General features: G+C 35.5%; 1 protein-coding gene across 1 annotated transcript in view; it reads left to right on the plus strand.

The window, feature by feature from the left end:
• Positions 1 to 20,140, plus strand: part of LOC121857662 (nuclear pore complex protein Nup93-like) — a 63,688-nt gene that overhangs the window by 35,590 nt on the left and 7,958 nt on the right. The window contains exons 11-15 of the mRNA XM_042353723.1: positions 7,008 to 7,134; positions 8,181 to 8,322; positions 13,506 to 13,598; positions 14,310 to 14,549; positions 18,643 to 18,861. Coding sequence (XP_042209657.1) covers positions 7,008 to 7,134; positions 8,181 to 8,322; positions 13,506 to 13,598; positions 14,310 to 14,549; positions 18,643 to 18,861 — 821 coding nt within the window. The remainder of the gene's footprint in view (positions 1 to 7,007; positions 7,135 to 8,180; positions 8,323 to 13,505; positions 13,599 to 14,309; positions 14,550 to 18,642; positions 18,862 to 20,140) is intronic.

Consider the following 20,140-nt stretch of genomic DNA (forward strand, 5'->3'; position numbering starts at 1 on the left):
TGAATATACTTTATTATTATTACAGTATCACCTTTTATATCACCTCATACCATCTACAGTCAGCTCTTAGGCAATTGATGAAAATCAAGCAGAAAGCAAGAACTTGATGTTTAATGTAAAGAAAAAACCTAAACGTCATAATGTTGAAATTAATAAAGCCTGTTTGTTGTACAGTATGTCACACATCAGGAGAATATATAAGTTAAGAGTAAACAGTCCACTTACAGTAATTTCCCCGTTAGCTGGAATTTTTGATCCTCGAAACTTTCCATTACTTGTAACATTAAATTTCATCATTTTGAGAAATATATCTTGGTTCCGGGCATTCAAATAATTTCTGAGCAATTTCATTATGTGCCTACGTGGGTGTGTACGCTAAGAGTGCTCGTGAGCTACAATTGGCTATTACTGTAGAACCTCGATATAACATATAATGCGAGATATGTTACAAGAGAGGTCGCTTTAAACCAAATTCCCACTAAATCGAAATTTTGTTTCAATGTAATAATTTAGTTTGGTACTTGAGAGAAACGCAAAATACTAAAAAGACTGAGAGTCTATCCGGTTGCACCTCAGCCCATCTCTTAGAATAAACAAAACATTGTTTTTTGTAGTGTTATGTTAAAACAAACACTCATAATTCAACACAGCTAAAATTAAGGGATGCAAAATGGTCTGTTTACTGGCTGGGAAAATGGGGGGAGGGAGGTGAGGTGATATGTTTGACAGTTGATGCCCAGGTCTAGTGCTTATTTATTTATCTGTCCTTAAGAGTGACTTTAAGTTTTTCTCTTATAAAATGTCACTGAACTGACATGGGAGAATATAAATAACATTGCTGGAATTCTTATAAGATAGTGAATAATTTGAATATACAGTAAACATGCTATAGCTCATATTAGACATACAAATTTTAGTTCTAATTTAAGAATTTTAGAACAAAGAGCCAAAATTTTTATCTCTTTTGCAAAAGATATGACATTTATATTCAAATTATTCACTGTCTTGCAAGGATTCCAGCAATACAAATTCTATTCTCCTAACTTTAGTCTGTGACATTATATAAGATAAAAACTTTAAGCCTAAAACACCAAACCCTGGCTGGGAAGATGGGGGGGGGGGGTGACAGTGACAGTGACATTTTTGACAGTTGGTGCCTAAGGTCTAGTGAAGTATTTATTTGTTTATTTATGTACTTTAGCATGAGTATGTTTTTTGCTTATAAAATGTCACAGAAGTGACTGGGGAGAATGTAATTAACATTGCTGGAATTCTTAAAAGATAGTGATTAATTTGAATATAAACATGCTAAAGTTTACACTAGACATAAATTTTAATAATCATTTGGTACATTATTTTGAGTACATGTACAGTACAGCTTTGCCCTTAGGACAGTGTAGCTGCTCAGAGGAACATTAGGCGCAAAATTTTAAATATAATGCGCCAGATTGACTCTCACAAAATAGGAAAGATTCGCTTTAAATCAAAACATTGTCCTTAATTGTGGGTGTCACTTTAAATCAATAATCTTAAGTTGAATCGCTTTAAATAGACGTTCTACTGTACTGTCATGTGACACGAATCTTGGATTTTATTATTTTTTTTAAATTAAATAAAATATCTCTCCAATCATGATGGCCATTTGTTATTGTTGTGGAGCGCACAGCGTGGACCATGTGATAGCAGGGAATCCTCATTATTCGCATTTAATTTGGCCTCTGATAACGAATCCACATAAAGCGGGGAATTAATCCCATAAGAAATGATGGAAATAGGTCAAATTGGGACCATGATATTGTACATGACACTCACAAGATTTTTATATGATATCTTTTAACAATTATTTACCTGAGAAACATTTGTGTACACTCACTCCAGTGGTTCATTGAGACAAAATATTTATTATAATGTTTTAAAAATGAATAATTTTAACATAATAAAATATTTTTATTTGCTTAACTTCAAAAGTAGAGATGATTGGCTTGATTTGATTGATGGAGGTGGATGTTGGGAGAGGAGGAATAGTCGGACGATGAGAGACAGGACTAGATGGCTTGTCTATTCCCATCTTGTCAAGGTGGTGGCTTTACACCACAAGGACCTGGCTGAGGTTCACAGGCTTCCGTGACTGGTTTGTCTTTCTTGAAAAATTAATTGAGGGGTTTTTATTTACCAGCAAAATGTTTTTCATGTAAAATTGTGCTGTAACAGGCAAACAGATCTTTTGATCCCCGTTCAATTTTGGAACCACAATCATAAAGTGGGTCATTCTTAAAATATTCTGAGGTTTCATCAGTTTTAGAGAAAGCTTCTCAAAGATATTTCACTGTTAGGCCTTCAAGTTGCACTGCCATGATGTCATGGATTGCATTGGGCCTAACGCAACCCAACTCCAATGTTTGTTTTACGGGAGATAAGACACCAGGCGAGCCGTGACTCCATCATCACTATTTCATTAGTGGGTATGTGAGCCAGTGTATGGGGGGTGATTGAGGCAGTGTTGTATTGTCCATCATGTTTCATGCTCCAAAACCACATGTTTAGCCAGTATGCCCTAGACCATGGGTTAGTTAAGACGTTCTCGTCCACTCCTTTCTGAAGGGAACGGCACGCAACACAACACAGAGTCCTATACCGTGACCCCGTCCTGTGGACTGTCAGTGACACGAGATTAAGTGTGCCAACCCGAGGTTTGTTATTCCCGTGGAAAGATCACGTGTGGAAGCCTGGTTACAACGAGCAATCCAGGCTGGCAATAAATATATCACTTGTGGAAATAAGGCTCTGTTAAGTCATACCCATAGTAGAATAATCAAATGTGCGGCCCCCGGCTAGAAATTCCCTCTTTACAAGATTAATTTTATTATGGTGTGAATGTGAGTGACTCATATATCCATGCAAATTGTAAATCATTGTATGGAAGCTTGCCAAATAAATGTAACTGCAATTATCTGCCTGTGTCTGTGATCCCTATCTTATTATTACTAAAGGTAATGACTGATTGGTTATGACAAAGTATAACTGATAACTTGATGGATATTGGAAATTAATGGAACTCATTAAATCATCATTTATCAAGTATAAATCACGTGGAATGTCGGGTGGTGGAGTGAATTTCTACGTAGATACACCCTAATCTCCTGAAAGTAACCACTGTGAAGATATCTAACTCTACGGTAAGAAATTAAGAAACACATAATATTATATCCATCCAGACATAAATCTGTGACACATGGGAATTCAATCATCATTATCAAATTCCTCCTCTAACTCAGCCAATTCAGCATTTGTTAATGGAAGAGAATGAGACTGCACCAAATCCCTTACATCTCTGTCATTCACTTCCTTAGAGTCTGCATCATTAGCTCGCTCTAAAATCTCAGTGTGCATTTAGCCAACATCAAACCCTTCAAAAGAATGAACAGCTTCTGGATACAACTTCTTCCAACATCCATTCATTAGCCTAGTTGACACATCTTTCCAGACTTGGCCGAGTAACTGAACACAATCTAAAATATTAAATTTTGCCAGAATTCAATAATTTCTTGAAGGTACAGCATAAATAATAAGTCTTCCAGCAACTGATCGCTCCCATATTCATGAGTTGCATTACTGATATTGTTTTGGTTGGCAAAAATACTACCTTAATGTTTGGAGACAAACTAACAAAATCAAGGTTGTGAGCACTGGCATTTTCCAAAAGTAAAAGAACTTTAAATGATTGATTATTCACTTTGCAATATTTCTTGGTCTCCGGTACAAAATATTCCACAAACCAGTCATGGAAAATTTGTTGGGTCACCAAAGGCATTTCCACTCACAAGCAGAGCTATGCGATCTTTGGAAACCTTGAAACCTAGAGCACAGTTTCTTTTTTTGATAAATAAGTGCAAGATGGCATTCACTTTCAAAATATGCCAGTTTCATCAACATTAAAAATCTGCTGTGCGCTGTACCCACCTTCATCAATGATATTTTTCAGCTGCTCAGGAAATGTTTCAGCAGCGTGGACATCTGTACTGGCAGCCTCACCCTGAATTTTTATGTTCTTAAACCCATATTGCTTTTGAAATTGATGGACCCAATCTTTTGATGCTCCGAAATCCTTCTCCTTGGCAGTTTCCTCCTCTCCCAACTCCTTCCTTAGGACTTCATGCAGCTTTAAAGCCTTCTCTTTTATGAGAGCTAGGCTGACTGGTGCATACTGGTGGTATAAATCGTCAATCCAAGTGGCCAGTTGCCTCTCCATAGTTTTCATCACATCACTACTCTGCCTTGTTAACTTTACTTCCAAGTGCCTAAGTGATTTTTTAGCCCTTGCTTCTATTTCCTTGGAAGGCTTGTATGTATGGTTGTTTCAGGTATGTGCAGGGCATGAGTGATGTTGATCACTCATTCACCACCCCTCTTTTGCCTAATCACTTCTAATTTTATATCTATACTGTAACAGTACACTTTCTTTTGATCACTGCACCACCTTATTTGGGTTAGGAACTCATGGCTACAAATATAATAAAATAATTCGCCACAACCTGCACAAAAAGGCACAACAAAGGCAGGAGTAAACACAACACAGCACTGGGTTGGACAAAACAAGGCGGGAGACTGGCGCGGGACATGTGCGTGCATGCATGATGCCAGGAAGAGGATGATATTTCAAATGCTTCAGCTAAAAATATGTAGATTTAATCAGGAGTTTTCAGAGTTTTTGAGTGGAATCCTCTTAAATACGGTGACTTTTTACGTGGATGGTCACAAAAAGTTGACCGCGTAACTGCGAAATCAGGGATAGTGAATACTCTTACCCATCCTGCATCATTACAACATAGCCACGCTGTGTTCAGTCAGAATCATTATAGAATAAGATAAAAAAATAATATTTAGCAATGTATATTTTTTCTTAAAATACAACTGAATTAAACCCCTGGGCTGCTGTGAGGAAATCTGACAGCCATCTAATAAGGTGATGTACCAACTGTACAGTAATTACCAAACAATCAGGTTTTTTTTTTTTTTATATGATTTCATATTTTCTAAGTGTATAATGTTTGGGGTTTCTTTTTGTTGGGGGACTGAACCTTATTTTTCCCGTAAAGGTAGACAATATGGTGATCCCTCGGTTAACGAGCGCCTTGGTTAATGAGATTTCGGTTAACGAATTACCTTCCATAAGATTCTTAACTTCGGTTAACGAGCAATCCCTCGATTAACAAGTGCCCCTCCACATGTTTTTGCTTGCATTTGGCGGTCCACCAGCTGTAGTATTAGTCCGCCAATACAGTAATCGGTTCTAGGGCTTAAATTCCTTACTATTTTAGTAAAAATCAAGAAGTTTGTACTATTCAATAATTTTAAAAGTTTTATATTAAATTTTTTAGTCATTTTAACAATTATTGAACATAATTGAAGTATAGGAAGCTAGTCTTTTGCGCGCCAAACAGCCTGTCAACACACCATACAGGCGTCAGTCTCTGTGTCTTTTCAGTGGAGGTAACATCTTGCTTGAGACTCTCTTCAACTAAACGCTTTTTTCTGTTTCCAAGCAAATTATTGGTCAATTTTAAATTTATTTTACATATTGACAATATATAATGCAGTGCAGTGTTGATTTAAAGAAAATAATCTTGAATTACACCAAGAGAACTAAAATTTTATGGGTGAAATGGCTCCATGGGGTGACTTCTCTTCCACCCCAATGCCGTCTCTTCTCCACCCCCATTCTAATCATCATCATCATCATCATCATCATCATCATCATCATCATCATCATCATCATCATCATCATCCAGGAGCCTTCTACATACACACCTCAAAGTAAGTGTACTTTACTCCCTTTTTTGTTGATTTTAGGCAATTTTCGGTGAGCTGGAACCAATTACCCAAAAACCCATTGAAACAATGGTTTCGGTTAACGAGTTTTTCGGTTAACGAGCAACCTTCTGGAACGAATTGTGCTCGTTAACCGAGGGACCACTGTACAGGTGGTCTGTTATTTGTTATCTGGACACTTTCTTTCTGAATGGTTTTCAAGGAACCTAACTCATTTAAGTATCAAGGGATACCTGTATTATTGAATGACTCCACTGAAAGGAAATGACATTATCAGAGAAAAAGTAGAGTTTGGACAAGCTACATAAGGGTTAGACCCTAGCATCCCTCGGTCACCAGCACTGCATAATGGAGTCAATCACACACACTTTCCATGCTTGTGAAAAAAGATTCATGGTAGTGTAAAATATGTAAAAGTTATTAAGTGTGTGGCTCAGTGATAAAATAAACAATAAAGACTATGCTGTTGATGGCATAGCAATACAGGAAAAGCACATAGCTCAACCTCCACCACCACCATTTTATGGCCATTTACCATGCTTGAGTGTGTTAACCATGATTCCATGGTGCATGGTCTCTTACAGCCTCTCTCATCAAATTCTTATCTCTAAGGTTATTTCTTACAACTTCTCCCCATATCATTCTTGGCTTACCCCTGGCTCTTTCCATCTACATTCAATCTCATGCAACTCTTAATCCAGTCGGTCTCTTTATTTAACATCACTCCCAAATACTTGAAAACCTTAACTTCTTCCACTATCTCACCTCACCTCATGCCCTGTGATGTCATTCACACTCCAATGAGCTGCCTCCTCACCCATTTCTAGAATAGTTTAGTCCTTTAGTGCACTCACCACACTAGCCACTGGCTTGCTACTGGATGGGAGTGACACTTGGCAATTGTACACATTATTTTTTTTGGCCATTGTACCATGTCCTCTGATGCAACACTTTTTATTACATAGGTGTTATGTTAATACCATGTATGATCTGTGTTTGAGCATGGTATTTTATGTTGTACTGTACTGTAATTTTATGAAAGGTATAGGAATTTGTGTGTGGCGGAGGGGTGGATAAGAGAGAGAGTGTAATGCATAGAATCTTTTAATAGATTTAGTAAACCTTACAAAATTTAAAGTTCGTTATGAAATTATTAAAAAAAAAAATTGTGTGTTTAGTATCACGAGAAGATGGTGATCCTGAAGGAGTTCGACGCTTAAACCTGACTCGTCTTCTTCTCCTGTACACCCGAAAATTTGAAGCAACTGACCCACTTGAAGCACTACACTACTGTTTCTTCCTCAGGTGTGTCTTTTAGTTTTAAAATTCTGTACATATACTGTACTGTACTGTATTTCTGTGACATTTGAAATGTTAGCCATATCTCTGTAAATATTAGTATATTTTTAAACTTTTCTTATACTGTACTGTACTGTATATCTGCTTCTGTCCAATACTGTTTGTCATTTTTCAATTTATTGGTCTTTCAATTTCTTATCTATACTCATCACCTAATTTGTACTGCATGAATCAAAAGGTGCATAAACCTTAAAGAAAGAAAGGATGTTGTTGGGGGAGAGGGTTGCAAGACAAGTGTAGAAAGTGAAAATCATTGCTTCATCACCTTAGGTCAGGTGTTTGGTTTCCTTATTTCTAGGAATTTTTCTAAATTTTGGCTTCAAATTTTTTTAATTGGTATTATCCTTATTTCTTATTTTTTCAATTTTCATTAAGTGACTAAAGTCAAGAATCAGACTAAATATGTTCTCACTGAAAGAAGTTTACTTTTTACAAAGCAGATTCATATGGATAGAGAGCCACCCTTGTGTAACAGTGGTAGCCCAGTGCCGGAGTAAGAGGGATGAGTACAGTAAGGCTTGATTTACTGAAATTGTCATACTCTAGTTTCAGAACTTTTTAGCCAGGTACTAAAGCATCATGCTGATAAATACTTGAAACTTGACTTTAGAGTTAGACTCAACTAAAGTGACTCGTAGGCATGTCTTTCCAGTGACCTTCACCTACATTAGCTAGTTGGTGATGACTGATCATCATAAGAGGAAATAATCCATAAACCTCTTAATTGTTTATTTTAATCACTCTATTTATTCATTTATTAAATATTTTTTATCCATGTTTTGAATAATTTTTTCTTTCTTAAACTTTGTTCAAAAGTATAACTACTGTATCACAATCTTTGGTGATAGCAACACAGGTTGGATAATAAGAAGTTGTAGTCGCAGTATTTCTTGTGTGCCAGAGTTTTCCTGAAAATTTTTTTCTGAATTTTGATTGAAGTGTGACAAGGTTTTGTTGTCAATGAAAAAATCTTATGTGAGATAAATTAACAGATCACTGAAGGGGAGAAATGGTGAAAGTGTGTTCTCTGGATGCATTAGTCAACTGGTGCTCCAATCACGAGAATTTGATTTGTTACTTGGGCGCTTGGAACCAGATGGTCGTCGCACTCCCGGCATCATTGATAAATTCAAGGTATATCTACAGGTGTTATTTTGGTACTGTACAGTGATCAGCTTTATGGTGTTTTTTTTTTGTTTTTTTTTCTTTAATAATTTAATTGTCAAATTTTTAAGAAGTCTCCAGACACATACTTGTTCCAACCATTTTCATGACAATGAAGTTTTCATCTTTTACCGCACATATGAGTGAAAAGTGGGATGAGTTGAATTTAGTACAGTAAAACCTCGATTAACCAACTTTCGGATTAACCGTCAATCCCGAACCCCTAATTTTTTTTTCTTTTTTTACGGGGAGTATCCCATCCGGGCACAGGTCACTGACCCACATTGGGGCCTGGGGGGCGATGATGTAATAATGATAATAATGATAATAATAATAATAATAATAATACTAATAGTAATAAAGAACCATAAAGAAATGCAAAAATTAAAAAAAAATCAAGAGTGAGAAACAATGTACATGTATGTACAGGTATGTTGTGTTGTCAATAGTAAGAGAAACAATTGAGTCCCTGCAATTGTGTGTAAATGAGGCAGAAAGTCAGATCAGCAACCTGGGACTTGGTCACAATTTTTGTGATGACATACAGTATGTTCTTTGACTTTTCCATTTTTTTATTCATGGTTTCTGTGCTGGTTCATATTTATTTACTAAAGTGGTTAATGTTTTAAAGCAAATTTTATTGAAATATGAATGGCAAATGGACAAAAATGAATAGAGGGAATTAAATGAGGTAGGTTTGGGAAAGGTACTTTGAAAGTGTATATTTTATTTCCTTAGACTTTATGTACTATTAACAGACCTTTTGGATTATCCGTCGGCCCCTTCCCCCCATATGTGGCCGGTTAATCGAGGTTTTACTGTAATACAGTGTTATCCCCGTTAGCCGGAACAATTGGTGCAGAGCACTTCCGGAGCCGAGACCTTTCTGGGTAAAAAGACAACTTTCTCAAACACAGAAAAATTCCTTATCCCCGGAACCTTTTTCGGTTACTGGGAAAAGCTTCCGAGTGTCTAAACTAGACATTTTGCACAGATGGACACTAGCCCACTTCCCTAGAGATTTCTGGGTGCTGGAGATGTTTTCCTTGAGTCTAAACTACCAGAATCTGTAAATACAGTTCTAATTAAGTTAGAAACTTCATTTCTTTACTACAATATTCCAGAATAGTTTATCTAAAAGTTTGATTAAATAGATATACTGTATTTAAAAACTGAAAATTGATAGGATATGGGTGTGAATGAAACTGTGTTACAGCAAAGACTGGTGTTTTCCACTCCCATGGAGCTGTGGGGGGTTAGTGAGTCTCGTGTAACTGACCTGACCTGATGCAATGTCAGGTGGAGGTAGGATGGGGGATTAGTGGTCTCATATTACTGACCTGATGGAATGTCAAGTCACCCTTTCTTGGATGGAGGATAAACAGAAAACCTAAAGTATTTTTAGAGAGATTGTGATAAGTACAGATATAAGTACAGTGGTCCCTCGGCTAACAAACGGTTCGATTAACGAAATTTCGGTTAACGAATTAGCTCCCATAAGGATCTTCAATTCGGTTAATGAACAAAACTTCAATTAACGAAATCCTTCCAACAAATACGTTTTGTTGTGAGCATCAGCTGATCGGCTAGTCCGCCACTACAGTAATCTGTTTTGTGTTTACATTCGTTTCCAGTGGAGTAAATATCAAGAAGGTTGTGTTCTTGAATATTTTTGCATTTTCTATATTAAAATTATTGGTCATTCTAAAATTTAGCCATCCAAGCTCTGTCTATATAAAGTTTTTCAACTAATATTTTTGGCTCGATTATGTAACTTTATTCATTTATTGAAACTCATTTACATGCACACACTGTCCTAAGGGCAAAGCTGTACTGTACATGTAATCAAAATAATGTACAAAATGATTACTAAAATTTTTGTCTAGTGCAAACTATAGCATGTTTACATTCAAATTAATCACTATCTTATAAGAATTCCAGCAATGTAAATTATATTCTCCCCGGTCACTTCTATGAATTTTTATAAGCAAAAACCTAAAACTAAATATAAAGGACTTAAATAAACAAAAATACTTCTCGAGACCTCTGCAAGTGTCAAACGGCGGAGGTGTGGTATATTTTGATTGACAGATAGTGTCCTTGAAGAATATATCTTTGTTTATTTATGCATTTTTTGGCTTTACTTTGTATGTACTTTTCTGTGAGCTGGAACCAATTACCCAATATTCCATTGAAATAATGGATTCGGTTAACAAAATTTTTGGTTAACGAACGACTCTGTGGAACGAATGTGTTCGTTAACCGAGGGACCACTGTATAAATGAGCAAAGTTGTATCCCTTCAACTTTATGTTACATAAAATTTTAAAATAAGGATTGAGAAAGCAGAAAGGTGTGGGTAATTAGAGAAATGGAGTAGAAATGATTGTTGCTAAGGGCTTTTCAACAGATGATATTTAACTCACTTCCATGCAGTCACACACGCACACAGATGTGGCTTGCAATAAGACCTTCACTCCTTATGCTTGCTGTCTTAATCCCCTTGTTGGGGGTGTGTGAGTGGTGTTGAAATGTGTGTGTGTGGAGGGGGATGTGATGTTGAGGTGTGTGTGGTTGTTGGAAGGTGTGTGTGTAATGTTGGGGGTGTGTATGATGTTGGGGTGTCTGATGTGTGGGGGTGGTGATGGTGTGGGTGAGGGTGGTGTTGGGGGTGTGTGTGGGTGATGTATTTTTGTGCTTGTTGTGTACGAGGGTGTGTATGGGTGGTTCTTGGAGGGTGTGTTTGTGTGTGATGTAGTGGGTGTACATTAAATGTAATTTGTGGGTGGTGTTGGTGTGTGTGTGGGTTTTGTGAGCTCAGTGTTGTTGACAGAAGCGAACCTTTTTTGGTGGTATAATCGCGTGGTTAGTCCCCCCCCTCCCATCCCTTCCTCACTCAAGCGTGGCTAATTGTGATAGGGAGATGAATTTGATACCATAACGATCCTTAATAAAATCTCTACGAAACGTTTCCAATAAGATATCCTTATTTAAAAAAAAATCTATAATATATATTGATGGGAATTCCAATCCTTTAAAAAAAAAAAATTTTGATACCGGAGTCAGTAAAGTCAGTTCTAATTTCGTTAGACACCAACTGTATTCAACATTTATATTTTTCATATGGGCCATTGAGTGGTAAAAAAAGAGTGCATCATAGGATTGAAAGATAATTTTGACCATGGTGAGTACAGTAATTTTGATGCATTTTAGCTGTAATTCGAGGTACAATATATCTAAAGAAAACTATTAGATATTTTAGGTAGTTACAGATTTAGAGAGGTGAACACTTAGTGATATAGTGGAGGAAGTGAGGGATTTTAGATATCTTGAATTGAATGTGTCAGTGAATTAAACAATGTGTAATGAATTAAACCACAGAAGACAGGAGCTAAAGTTGGAGGAGTTGCCTTGAGATATATATGAACAGAGACAATTGTGTCAAAGGATGCATAGATGGGGGTTTCTCGTGGAGTCCTTTAGCCAATATTATTATATGTGTATGCAGCATGGACTGTCGATGAAAGAAAAAGCATAATATAAGTGATAGAAATGATATGCAGCTTAGAGCAAATTGTGGAGTGAATTAGATACCGAGATTAAATGATACAGAATTAAGGAAATATCTAAATGAATGTGGTGAAGGGCTTATGAAGTGAGGGAGGTGGACATCCAGGATAGAACAGTGTATGTAAATTAGAGAAGAGCATGTCATCAAGTGGCTTATGCTGATGGATGATGCTAGGTTGTGTGAAGTGAGAGAGATGAACTAGATAAGATATCCTAAGGTCTGTTGAGGAAAGAGAGTACCATAAGAAAACATATCTGCTATAGTTCAAGCCATCTGTGGCATAGCAGGAAAGAGCTTGTTAGAGTTGGAAAAGGGAGAAAAATAGACAAAGCTTCAAGGTAGATATTGTCAGCTGCATGAAGTAGAGAATAAAAAAAAATTATGTAATTATATGTTTTCTCAATGGTAAGGCTTATGCTTCACGTATTGAAAGTACAGTAAGTCCTCGTTTAACGTTGCCCCCGATAACATTGTTTCGTTAAAACGTCACTATTCTTTAGATACCCATGATTCGGACAACATCCCGCCGATTTGGTAATAACGTCTTCACGGACTACTTTGTGCAGAGCATCGCCCTCTCTCATCTTGGCGAGCTACGCTCTCACCCGTGGAGCGTCACAGCGTCCTCAAGTGTTGCCAGCCTTTGTTAAGCTACCACAGCGTTCATGCTTGTTTAAGTGTTTTTGCTGTTAATACTGTACTCTAATCATTCGAAATGGCTTCCAAGCGCCTATCAAGTGCTACTGATGCTAGTGTCGTGAAGAAGCAACGTAAGACCATTAGCCTTGCTACGAAAATGGAGGTTTTAAAGCAGGAGGAGGAGCCACCCTCTGGGCCTCAGTGACTCGCCACCCTCCTCCTCCTCTCCCGCCCTCCTCCTCCTCTCCCGCCCTCCTCCTCCACTCCCCACCACACACTCACTCCACCACCTCCGTCCACCAGTAAGTACAACACAAAATGATCGACTTAATATTTATATATATGGTATACTATTTTCTATAAATAATGCCAATGAATTTCTGTATATACAGCCTATATATAATGCATTTAATGGGGCAAAGGGAGGCTGGGGAACGTATCTCCTGTATTGTATCTATTTCTTATGGGGAAAATTGATTCCATTAACGTTGTTTCCGTTAACGTCGCGGTTTTCAGGAACGTAACCACGATTTTAAGCGAGGACTTACTGTATATTGATATTACCAGGAGATTGAACACCTTAAGAAAATCTGGGCATCACATGTTGCTAAATTTGTGACTGTATGTTAATCATTTGGAAATATTTAATTTTCCCTTTTACCTGGTCTAAAATTTTTTATAGTTAATAGATTCAACCAAGTTGTGAACACTTATTTAGCATTTTGGACAGTACAAACTGTGACACAGTTTTCAGACTGTAATTGAAACATTAAAATTGCTTAACATTGTTTTTACAAATATGAAATTACCAATTTATTGAATTTTTTTATTATATACACACATTACCCCAAGTGTGTCTGATGTTTGTGTTTAGAACAGTACTGTACATAAGTTTTTTTTTATGTATTTACATGAATATTTATAGAAGTGAAATACACTTTCAGATTGATGTGAGTGAGGTAACGCAGATGGTGGCACAGGACTCGGAAAAAAAGGGGCTACATGAAGATGCAGTCAAGCTGTATGATCTTGCCCAGGTAAAGTTCATGGATGGAGGAGTTAACTATTTCACTGCTATAATATATTTTCTTACATGTTGGGGGTGTGTGTTTTACCTATGAAGTTGGTATGAGGGGGTTACATGTATAAAGATAAAACTTATTTATTTCAGTGTTCTCTTTGTTCAAGTGAAATGAGAGTCAAAATGATTGGGAAAAAAATCCATGGTCACATAAACTCATATTTTTTTTGTTCGGATTTCATCCTGAGCACCATACAGGTATCTGTCACTATATGAACATTCACTTTACGAATACTTACTTACATGAATATAATATTCTTACACAAAAGTTATTCTTGGTTATACGAATTACAGTCCGATAAAATAATGTACCATCTTTATGTTTTATTAAAAAAAATTATGTTGTAGGTACAGTAGTTTTATTCATTAATGTAATTAATTAAAGGATAGATTTTTTAGGTAATTTAGATATATGAAATGATAGAGGCTAGAACAGATTACCTGGAGTGTGTATATGAGTGAGTTAATGAGAAGACAGTGGGTGACCAAGAGTTATGTGGTGGAAGAGATGTGGATGATGAAGGGGTCAGTAGTGAAATTTTATGAGGGAGGCAGTAGTTGGTGATGAAATAAAGAGTGTATGGAGAGAAGTGTCCTAGATAGTGGCAAGTAAGAGATAAATTAAATATATTTTAGTGCTTTGAATATGCTCATTTTTAATCTACAGAATCATGACAAAGTAGTGTCATTGCTGAACCAACTGCTGAGTCAAGTGGTGCACCAGAGTGAAGGTGGCAGTGGTAGTCAGCGTGGACGTGTTGTTGATTTGGCAACTGCTGTGGCATTGCGCTTCAAGACTCACGGTCACAACACTCATCCTAATAATTCTGCTACACTGTATCTTCTCCTAGACCTCACCACTTTCTTTGATCTGTACCATAAAGAAAGGTTTATGGAAGCTCTTGAGGTAAGTTGGCATTTTTGTTTACCAAAAAGAGTCACAAATGGATAACTTAAGCAAGTGCATGTGACATGGCTGGGCATTAAAGTTGCAGTCATGTTCACTGTGAATTACTGGAGGATCTTGCCCAAGCAACCCTCATTACTTGAACGTTTTTTCTTATTTCTTACTATGCAACTCATCAGTAGCTTTATCATCTGTCTGTTGTTCACCAATACTTCTGCTTCATGAACTGTCTCAGTGGATGATGACCAATCAAGGCTGGTTGCTGTATCTCTTAACTTGAGAAGGCAAAATCAGGAGAGAGACAGACAACCTATCAGACTTATTGTGCATCTCCATAAATGGGGGGAGTTTTATAGCATATCTCTCTTGCAGGCATTTTTAGACTTCGGTGCCTAGTCTGATTGTCTTGGATATACAGTAAGCTCATATTTTCATTCACTTAGATTAAAACTGAAAGAAGTTTGGAATCTTATCCTGAGGAAATTAAGTATCAACACCAAGGAATTTTCAATAGTTCTGATGGTGATTAGCCACTTACAGAGTGGGGGAAAATTATGATTTTTTTTATTTTCGCTTCAATAATTTTAATTTTTTCATCGCTTATTGGTATATGAAAATAATAATTTCTCCATCTTATTGAGAGTTAAATAAAATAAAATGTAGGTAAATGCATATCATACATTATTAAGACAGAGGTAGCCATGTAACTCAACATAAAACTGATAAATGATAATGCTTGATTACAGCCTACTGATATCTCAATTAATAAAACACATAATTATCCAAAGGAACTTGAAATAGATCTGATCAAACTTATCTCTGTAACAAAATTTGTATGAAGAAATAATGGGCATTTTAACTTCCTGGTAAGATGAACAAAGAGCAAGCCTTAAAAGATTTAACATTCCTTAGAAGTGATTTACATGTAAAATTCTCTTTTGATTATATATCAGTTTAATGAGATAAAATTGGAAAGAAATTAAGAATTATTTGAATAGCATTTTGCAATTGTAGATTGGATGATAATTTTCTCAATTTCTTAATTAAACATACTACTTAGTAACATTCTCATTTTGTTTAACTATAGTGCATTTTTTCCCAGCTGAGAAGGAATGCTCTGCCCCCTCCTCAAGAATTACAGTCGATTGGCTGTTGTAAATCTGTCCGATTTCTTCCTGAAGTAATGATGTACAGTGGTCCCTCGGTTAACGAACACAATTCGTTCCAGAAGGTGGTTCGTTAACCGAAACCATTGTTTCAATGGGATTTTGGGTAATTGGTTCCAGCTCACTGAAAAATATATACAGAGTAAAGCCAAAAACGCGTAAAGTCAGAAACACTCCTAAAATTCCCCTAAATCGCCCTTAAATTACTATATATATATATGTATATATATAAATATATATATATATATATATATATATATATATATATATATACATTAGTACCCCGATTTATCGGTCAATTGAACCCACAGGGTACCGCGGAAAGTGAAAACCACATAAAGTGAGCAACAGAACATATGGGATTAATTCCAATAGAGACTGGCCCGACCCCCAAACTCCACTTTTTCCGACACAATACCTATGTTGTAGTAAAAATAACATCTAAATTTTATGATGGTATGCTCACACAATTAATATTTAAGAGAAATACAGTCGCCAGGTTAATGTCCATTCAAATAATGGACTCAAATCCCCCCCCCCTCTTCCCAGCTCACTAGCTCCTACCTCTCTCAGAAATGTTTGGGTGAAACCACTAGATTTTAACGTTTAGTAATAAATAATACCTCAGACTAAAGTTAGGATAATATAATTGACATTTCTGGATTCCTTGCAGGTCAGGGAATATTTTGAATGTAAACTTCATATATTTTGCACAAAAGATAAAATATTTGCTTTGTGTAAACCAAATTATTACATTAGATCTAAAATTTGTATGTCTAATGCAAAATCCATGATGTTTATATTCAAAATGATCATCATATTGTAAGAATTCCAGCAATGTAAATTATATTCTGGCCGAGTAATTTGTATGAATTTTATGAGCTAAAACAAATATCTTCAGGTAATAAAAAAAAAATATTCTTCACGACACTATCTGTCAATCAAAGTACCCCACCTTGCCTCCCCCCCTCCTCACACTCACGCCAGCTGGGTCGGTCGGTCCCAACCCTCCCCCCCACCCCCCACCTTCCCTCCCTACCAGAGAAATGTTTGGGTGAAAAAACTAGATTTTAACTTTTAGTAATAAATAATACCTCAGACTAAAGTTAGGATAATATAATTGACATTTCTGGATTCCTTGCAGGTCAGGGAATATTTTGAATGTAAACTTCATATATTTTGCACAAAAGATAAAATATTTGCTTTGTGTAAACCAAATTATTACATTAGATCTAAAATTTGTATGTCTAATGCAAAATCCATGATGTTTATATTCAAAATGATCATCATATTGTAAGAATTCCAGCAATGTAAATTATATTCTGGCCGGGTAATTTGTATGAATTTTATGAGCTAAAACAAATATCTTAAGTAAATAAACAAAGATATATTCTTCAAGGACACTATCTGTCAATCAAAATATACCCCACCTCCGCCGTTTGACACTTGCGGAGGTCTCGAGAAGTATTTTTGTTTATTTAAGTCCTTTATATTTAGTTTTAGGTTTTTGCTTATAAAAATTCATAGAAGTGACCGGGGAGAATATAATTTACATTGCTGGAATTCTTATAAGATAGTGATTAATTTGAATGTAAACATGCCATAGGTTGCACTAGACAAAAATTTTAGTAATTATTTTATACATTATTCTGATTACTGTACATGTACAGTTCAGTTTTGTCCTTAGGACAGTATGGGCATGTAAATGAGTTTCAATAAATGAATAAAGTTACATATTTTTTGATAAAATCACACGGGAAAATGGAAACAACGGAGTTTCCATTTTCCCGTGTGATTTTATCAAGATTTATCTTATCCACGTTTTCATTGTGGATTTACATGAAAGTTACATATATTGAGCCAAAATTATTAGTTGAAGAACTTTATATAGACAGAGCTTGGATGGCTGAATTTTAGAATGACCAATAATTTTGATACTGTATAAAAAAATGCACACATTAAAGAGCACAATTTTCTTGATATTTACTCCATTGGAAACGAATGTAAACATAGACGAGATTACTGAATTAGCTGAGTACCTCCTCAGATTATCAGCTGATGTTCAAAGCAAAACGTGATTTTCATAAGGATTTCGTTAATCGAATTGTTTTTCGTTAACCGAATTGAAGATTATTATGGAAGGTAATTCGTTAACCGAATTGAAGATTCTTATGGAAGGTAATTCGTAAACGAAATTTCGTTAACCGAGGCGTTTGTTAACCGAGGGACCACTGTATTTCTAAATGAGTTTATTCATAATCGTTTCGATGACCGTTTCTGACGAGAAAGATATTTAGCTAAATTATATAAAGATACATGCATTCATTATTTCAAACACGAGCACATAGAAAGTTTATCAGAAATCTTATAAACGAATTTACTGTTAAACTCTGGTAGCAAATTCACGCTTTCGGAGGACACATTTAATACATACAGGTGCTTATTTTTACCCACAATAAGGCATACTAAGACAAATTACGAATCAGTATTACTACATTATGTAAAAACTTACAATTTAAAAGATCAGAATCACATTGAAATAATACAGAGCCCCTGGAAGTTGGTGGATATACTGTATATACATACATATACTGTGTGTATATATATATATAGTATATATATATATATATATACTGTATATATATATATATATATATATATATATATATATATATATATATATATATATATATATATATATATATATATATATATATATATATATATATATATATATATATATATATATATATATATATATATATATATATATATATATATATATATATATACTATATATATATAATTATTTTTTAAAACTTTTCAGCTTTAGAGGAAGTATTTTTGGTATTCCAAAAAAGTTTACCTTATATTATGGCTTGCTAATTAATTTGTTAATGATAAGGAAAATTTTATTCTTTCTTCAGGTTTTGAAAAAGCTGCGTCTAATTGCTTTAAGACAAGACGAGGTGGAGGCTCGCGTAGCTGGGATCACTGCTCAAGGAAGTGAAGTACGAAGTGTACTCCCGCATGTTCTCCTGGCGGCAATGACTACGACCCATCGCTTGTATCGCATGCCCGCTCAACCACAGTCTCCACAAACCTCCTTTAATGCATCTACTACAGGGGCTTCTCCAGCCACCAAGGTATGATAATTTGGTAGGGAAAAAAAAAAAAGTATAAATTAAAGACTTCAAAATACAGCAGTCTCTTGCAAATGTTTGAGGTTCAGTATAAAAAGGGATAAAAAAGACTAAAATCATACATCTACAAGATTAACTTATTGCAAATATGGAATTAGGTTTGGATTCCACAAAATATTCAACCTACCGTATATCTCGGCCTACAAGACGGAATTTAAACAAAAAAAAAATCAGCCCAAAGTTAGGGGGTCGTCTTAAGCACCAGAGATAAAATTCTTACCTCTTAAATTTTGCGGTTTAGCGTGTCAAGAGTGGTGATGGAAACATGGTAAACCACTCACAAGGTCCTACCACTAATTATTTTATACTGAAACTTACATTTGGGAAGCTGGATTAAAATGAAGATTACCGGTATATTAAAATAATAAAAATGTATTATAAACCAGTCTAACATACCGTAAAACAACAATATACCCCGGTAATAAACACAGCTGCTATCATCACCCCCCCCCCCCATTTGCCAGTGACGAGAAAGGGAAAGCGACCTTGACAGTGACCGCCTGTGGCTATTTTTAGCCGTCCTTGTGTTCGGAGGTGGTCAGTAATGCATATCTGTATATTTACTGATCATAATACTTATCTCCTATAAATAATTAATTTAAAATTAATTTTTTTACAAAGAATATTCAGTAAATGACTGCGTTAATTCTTGAAACTACCGACAGTGGTAAATTTAGGATGAGAATGATGAACAGAAGTCACGTCATGGATTCGGAGTTTGGTCCTTAATGATCATAAATGTCTGGTCAACTTCACCTACCAGGTATAATGGTAGCCTTCCTTTTTCGCGAAACAAGTATATAATTAAAGAAAATACTTGCAGTGTGTTTAATGTATTACAATATATTATAGCTAAATAAATAAACAAATAAATCGGCAAATCTATTTCAAGTAAATGGAAATATTTTACTCACACCAACATTAGTTCCAGTTAAATAACTGACGCTTAAGTGAGTCACTAGTGTATACCAGCGGGTAAAATTTGATGCCAATACTTGAAGTGAATTAGCATTATTTTAAATAACCAACCATAAATAAATGGAAAAAAGATCAAAGGTGAAACATTATATTGTATGTATGTTGTGTTGTCAAAGGAAGAGAAACAATTGAAACTCAGCAATTGTGTGTAAATGAGGCAGAAAGATAGATCAGCAACATAAGACTTGGTCACAATTTTCGTGATGCCATATGGAAGTAGGGTCTACCATTAGACAATACTGTA

The sequence above is a fragment of the Homarus americanus genome, unplaced genomic scaffold, assembly GCF_018991925.1.
Source record: "Homarus americanus isolate GMGI-L3 unplaced genomic scaffold, GMGI_Hamer_2.0 scaffold16712, whole genome shotgun sequence".
NCBI lineage: Eukaryota > Metazoa > Arthropoda > Malacostraca > Decapoda > Nephropidae > Homarus > Homarus americanus.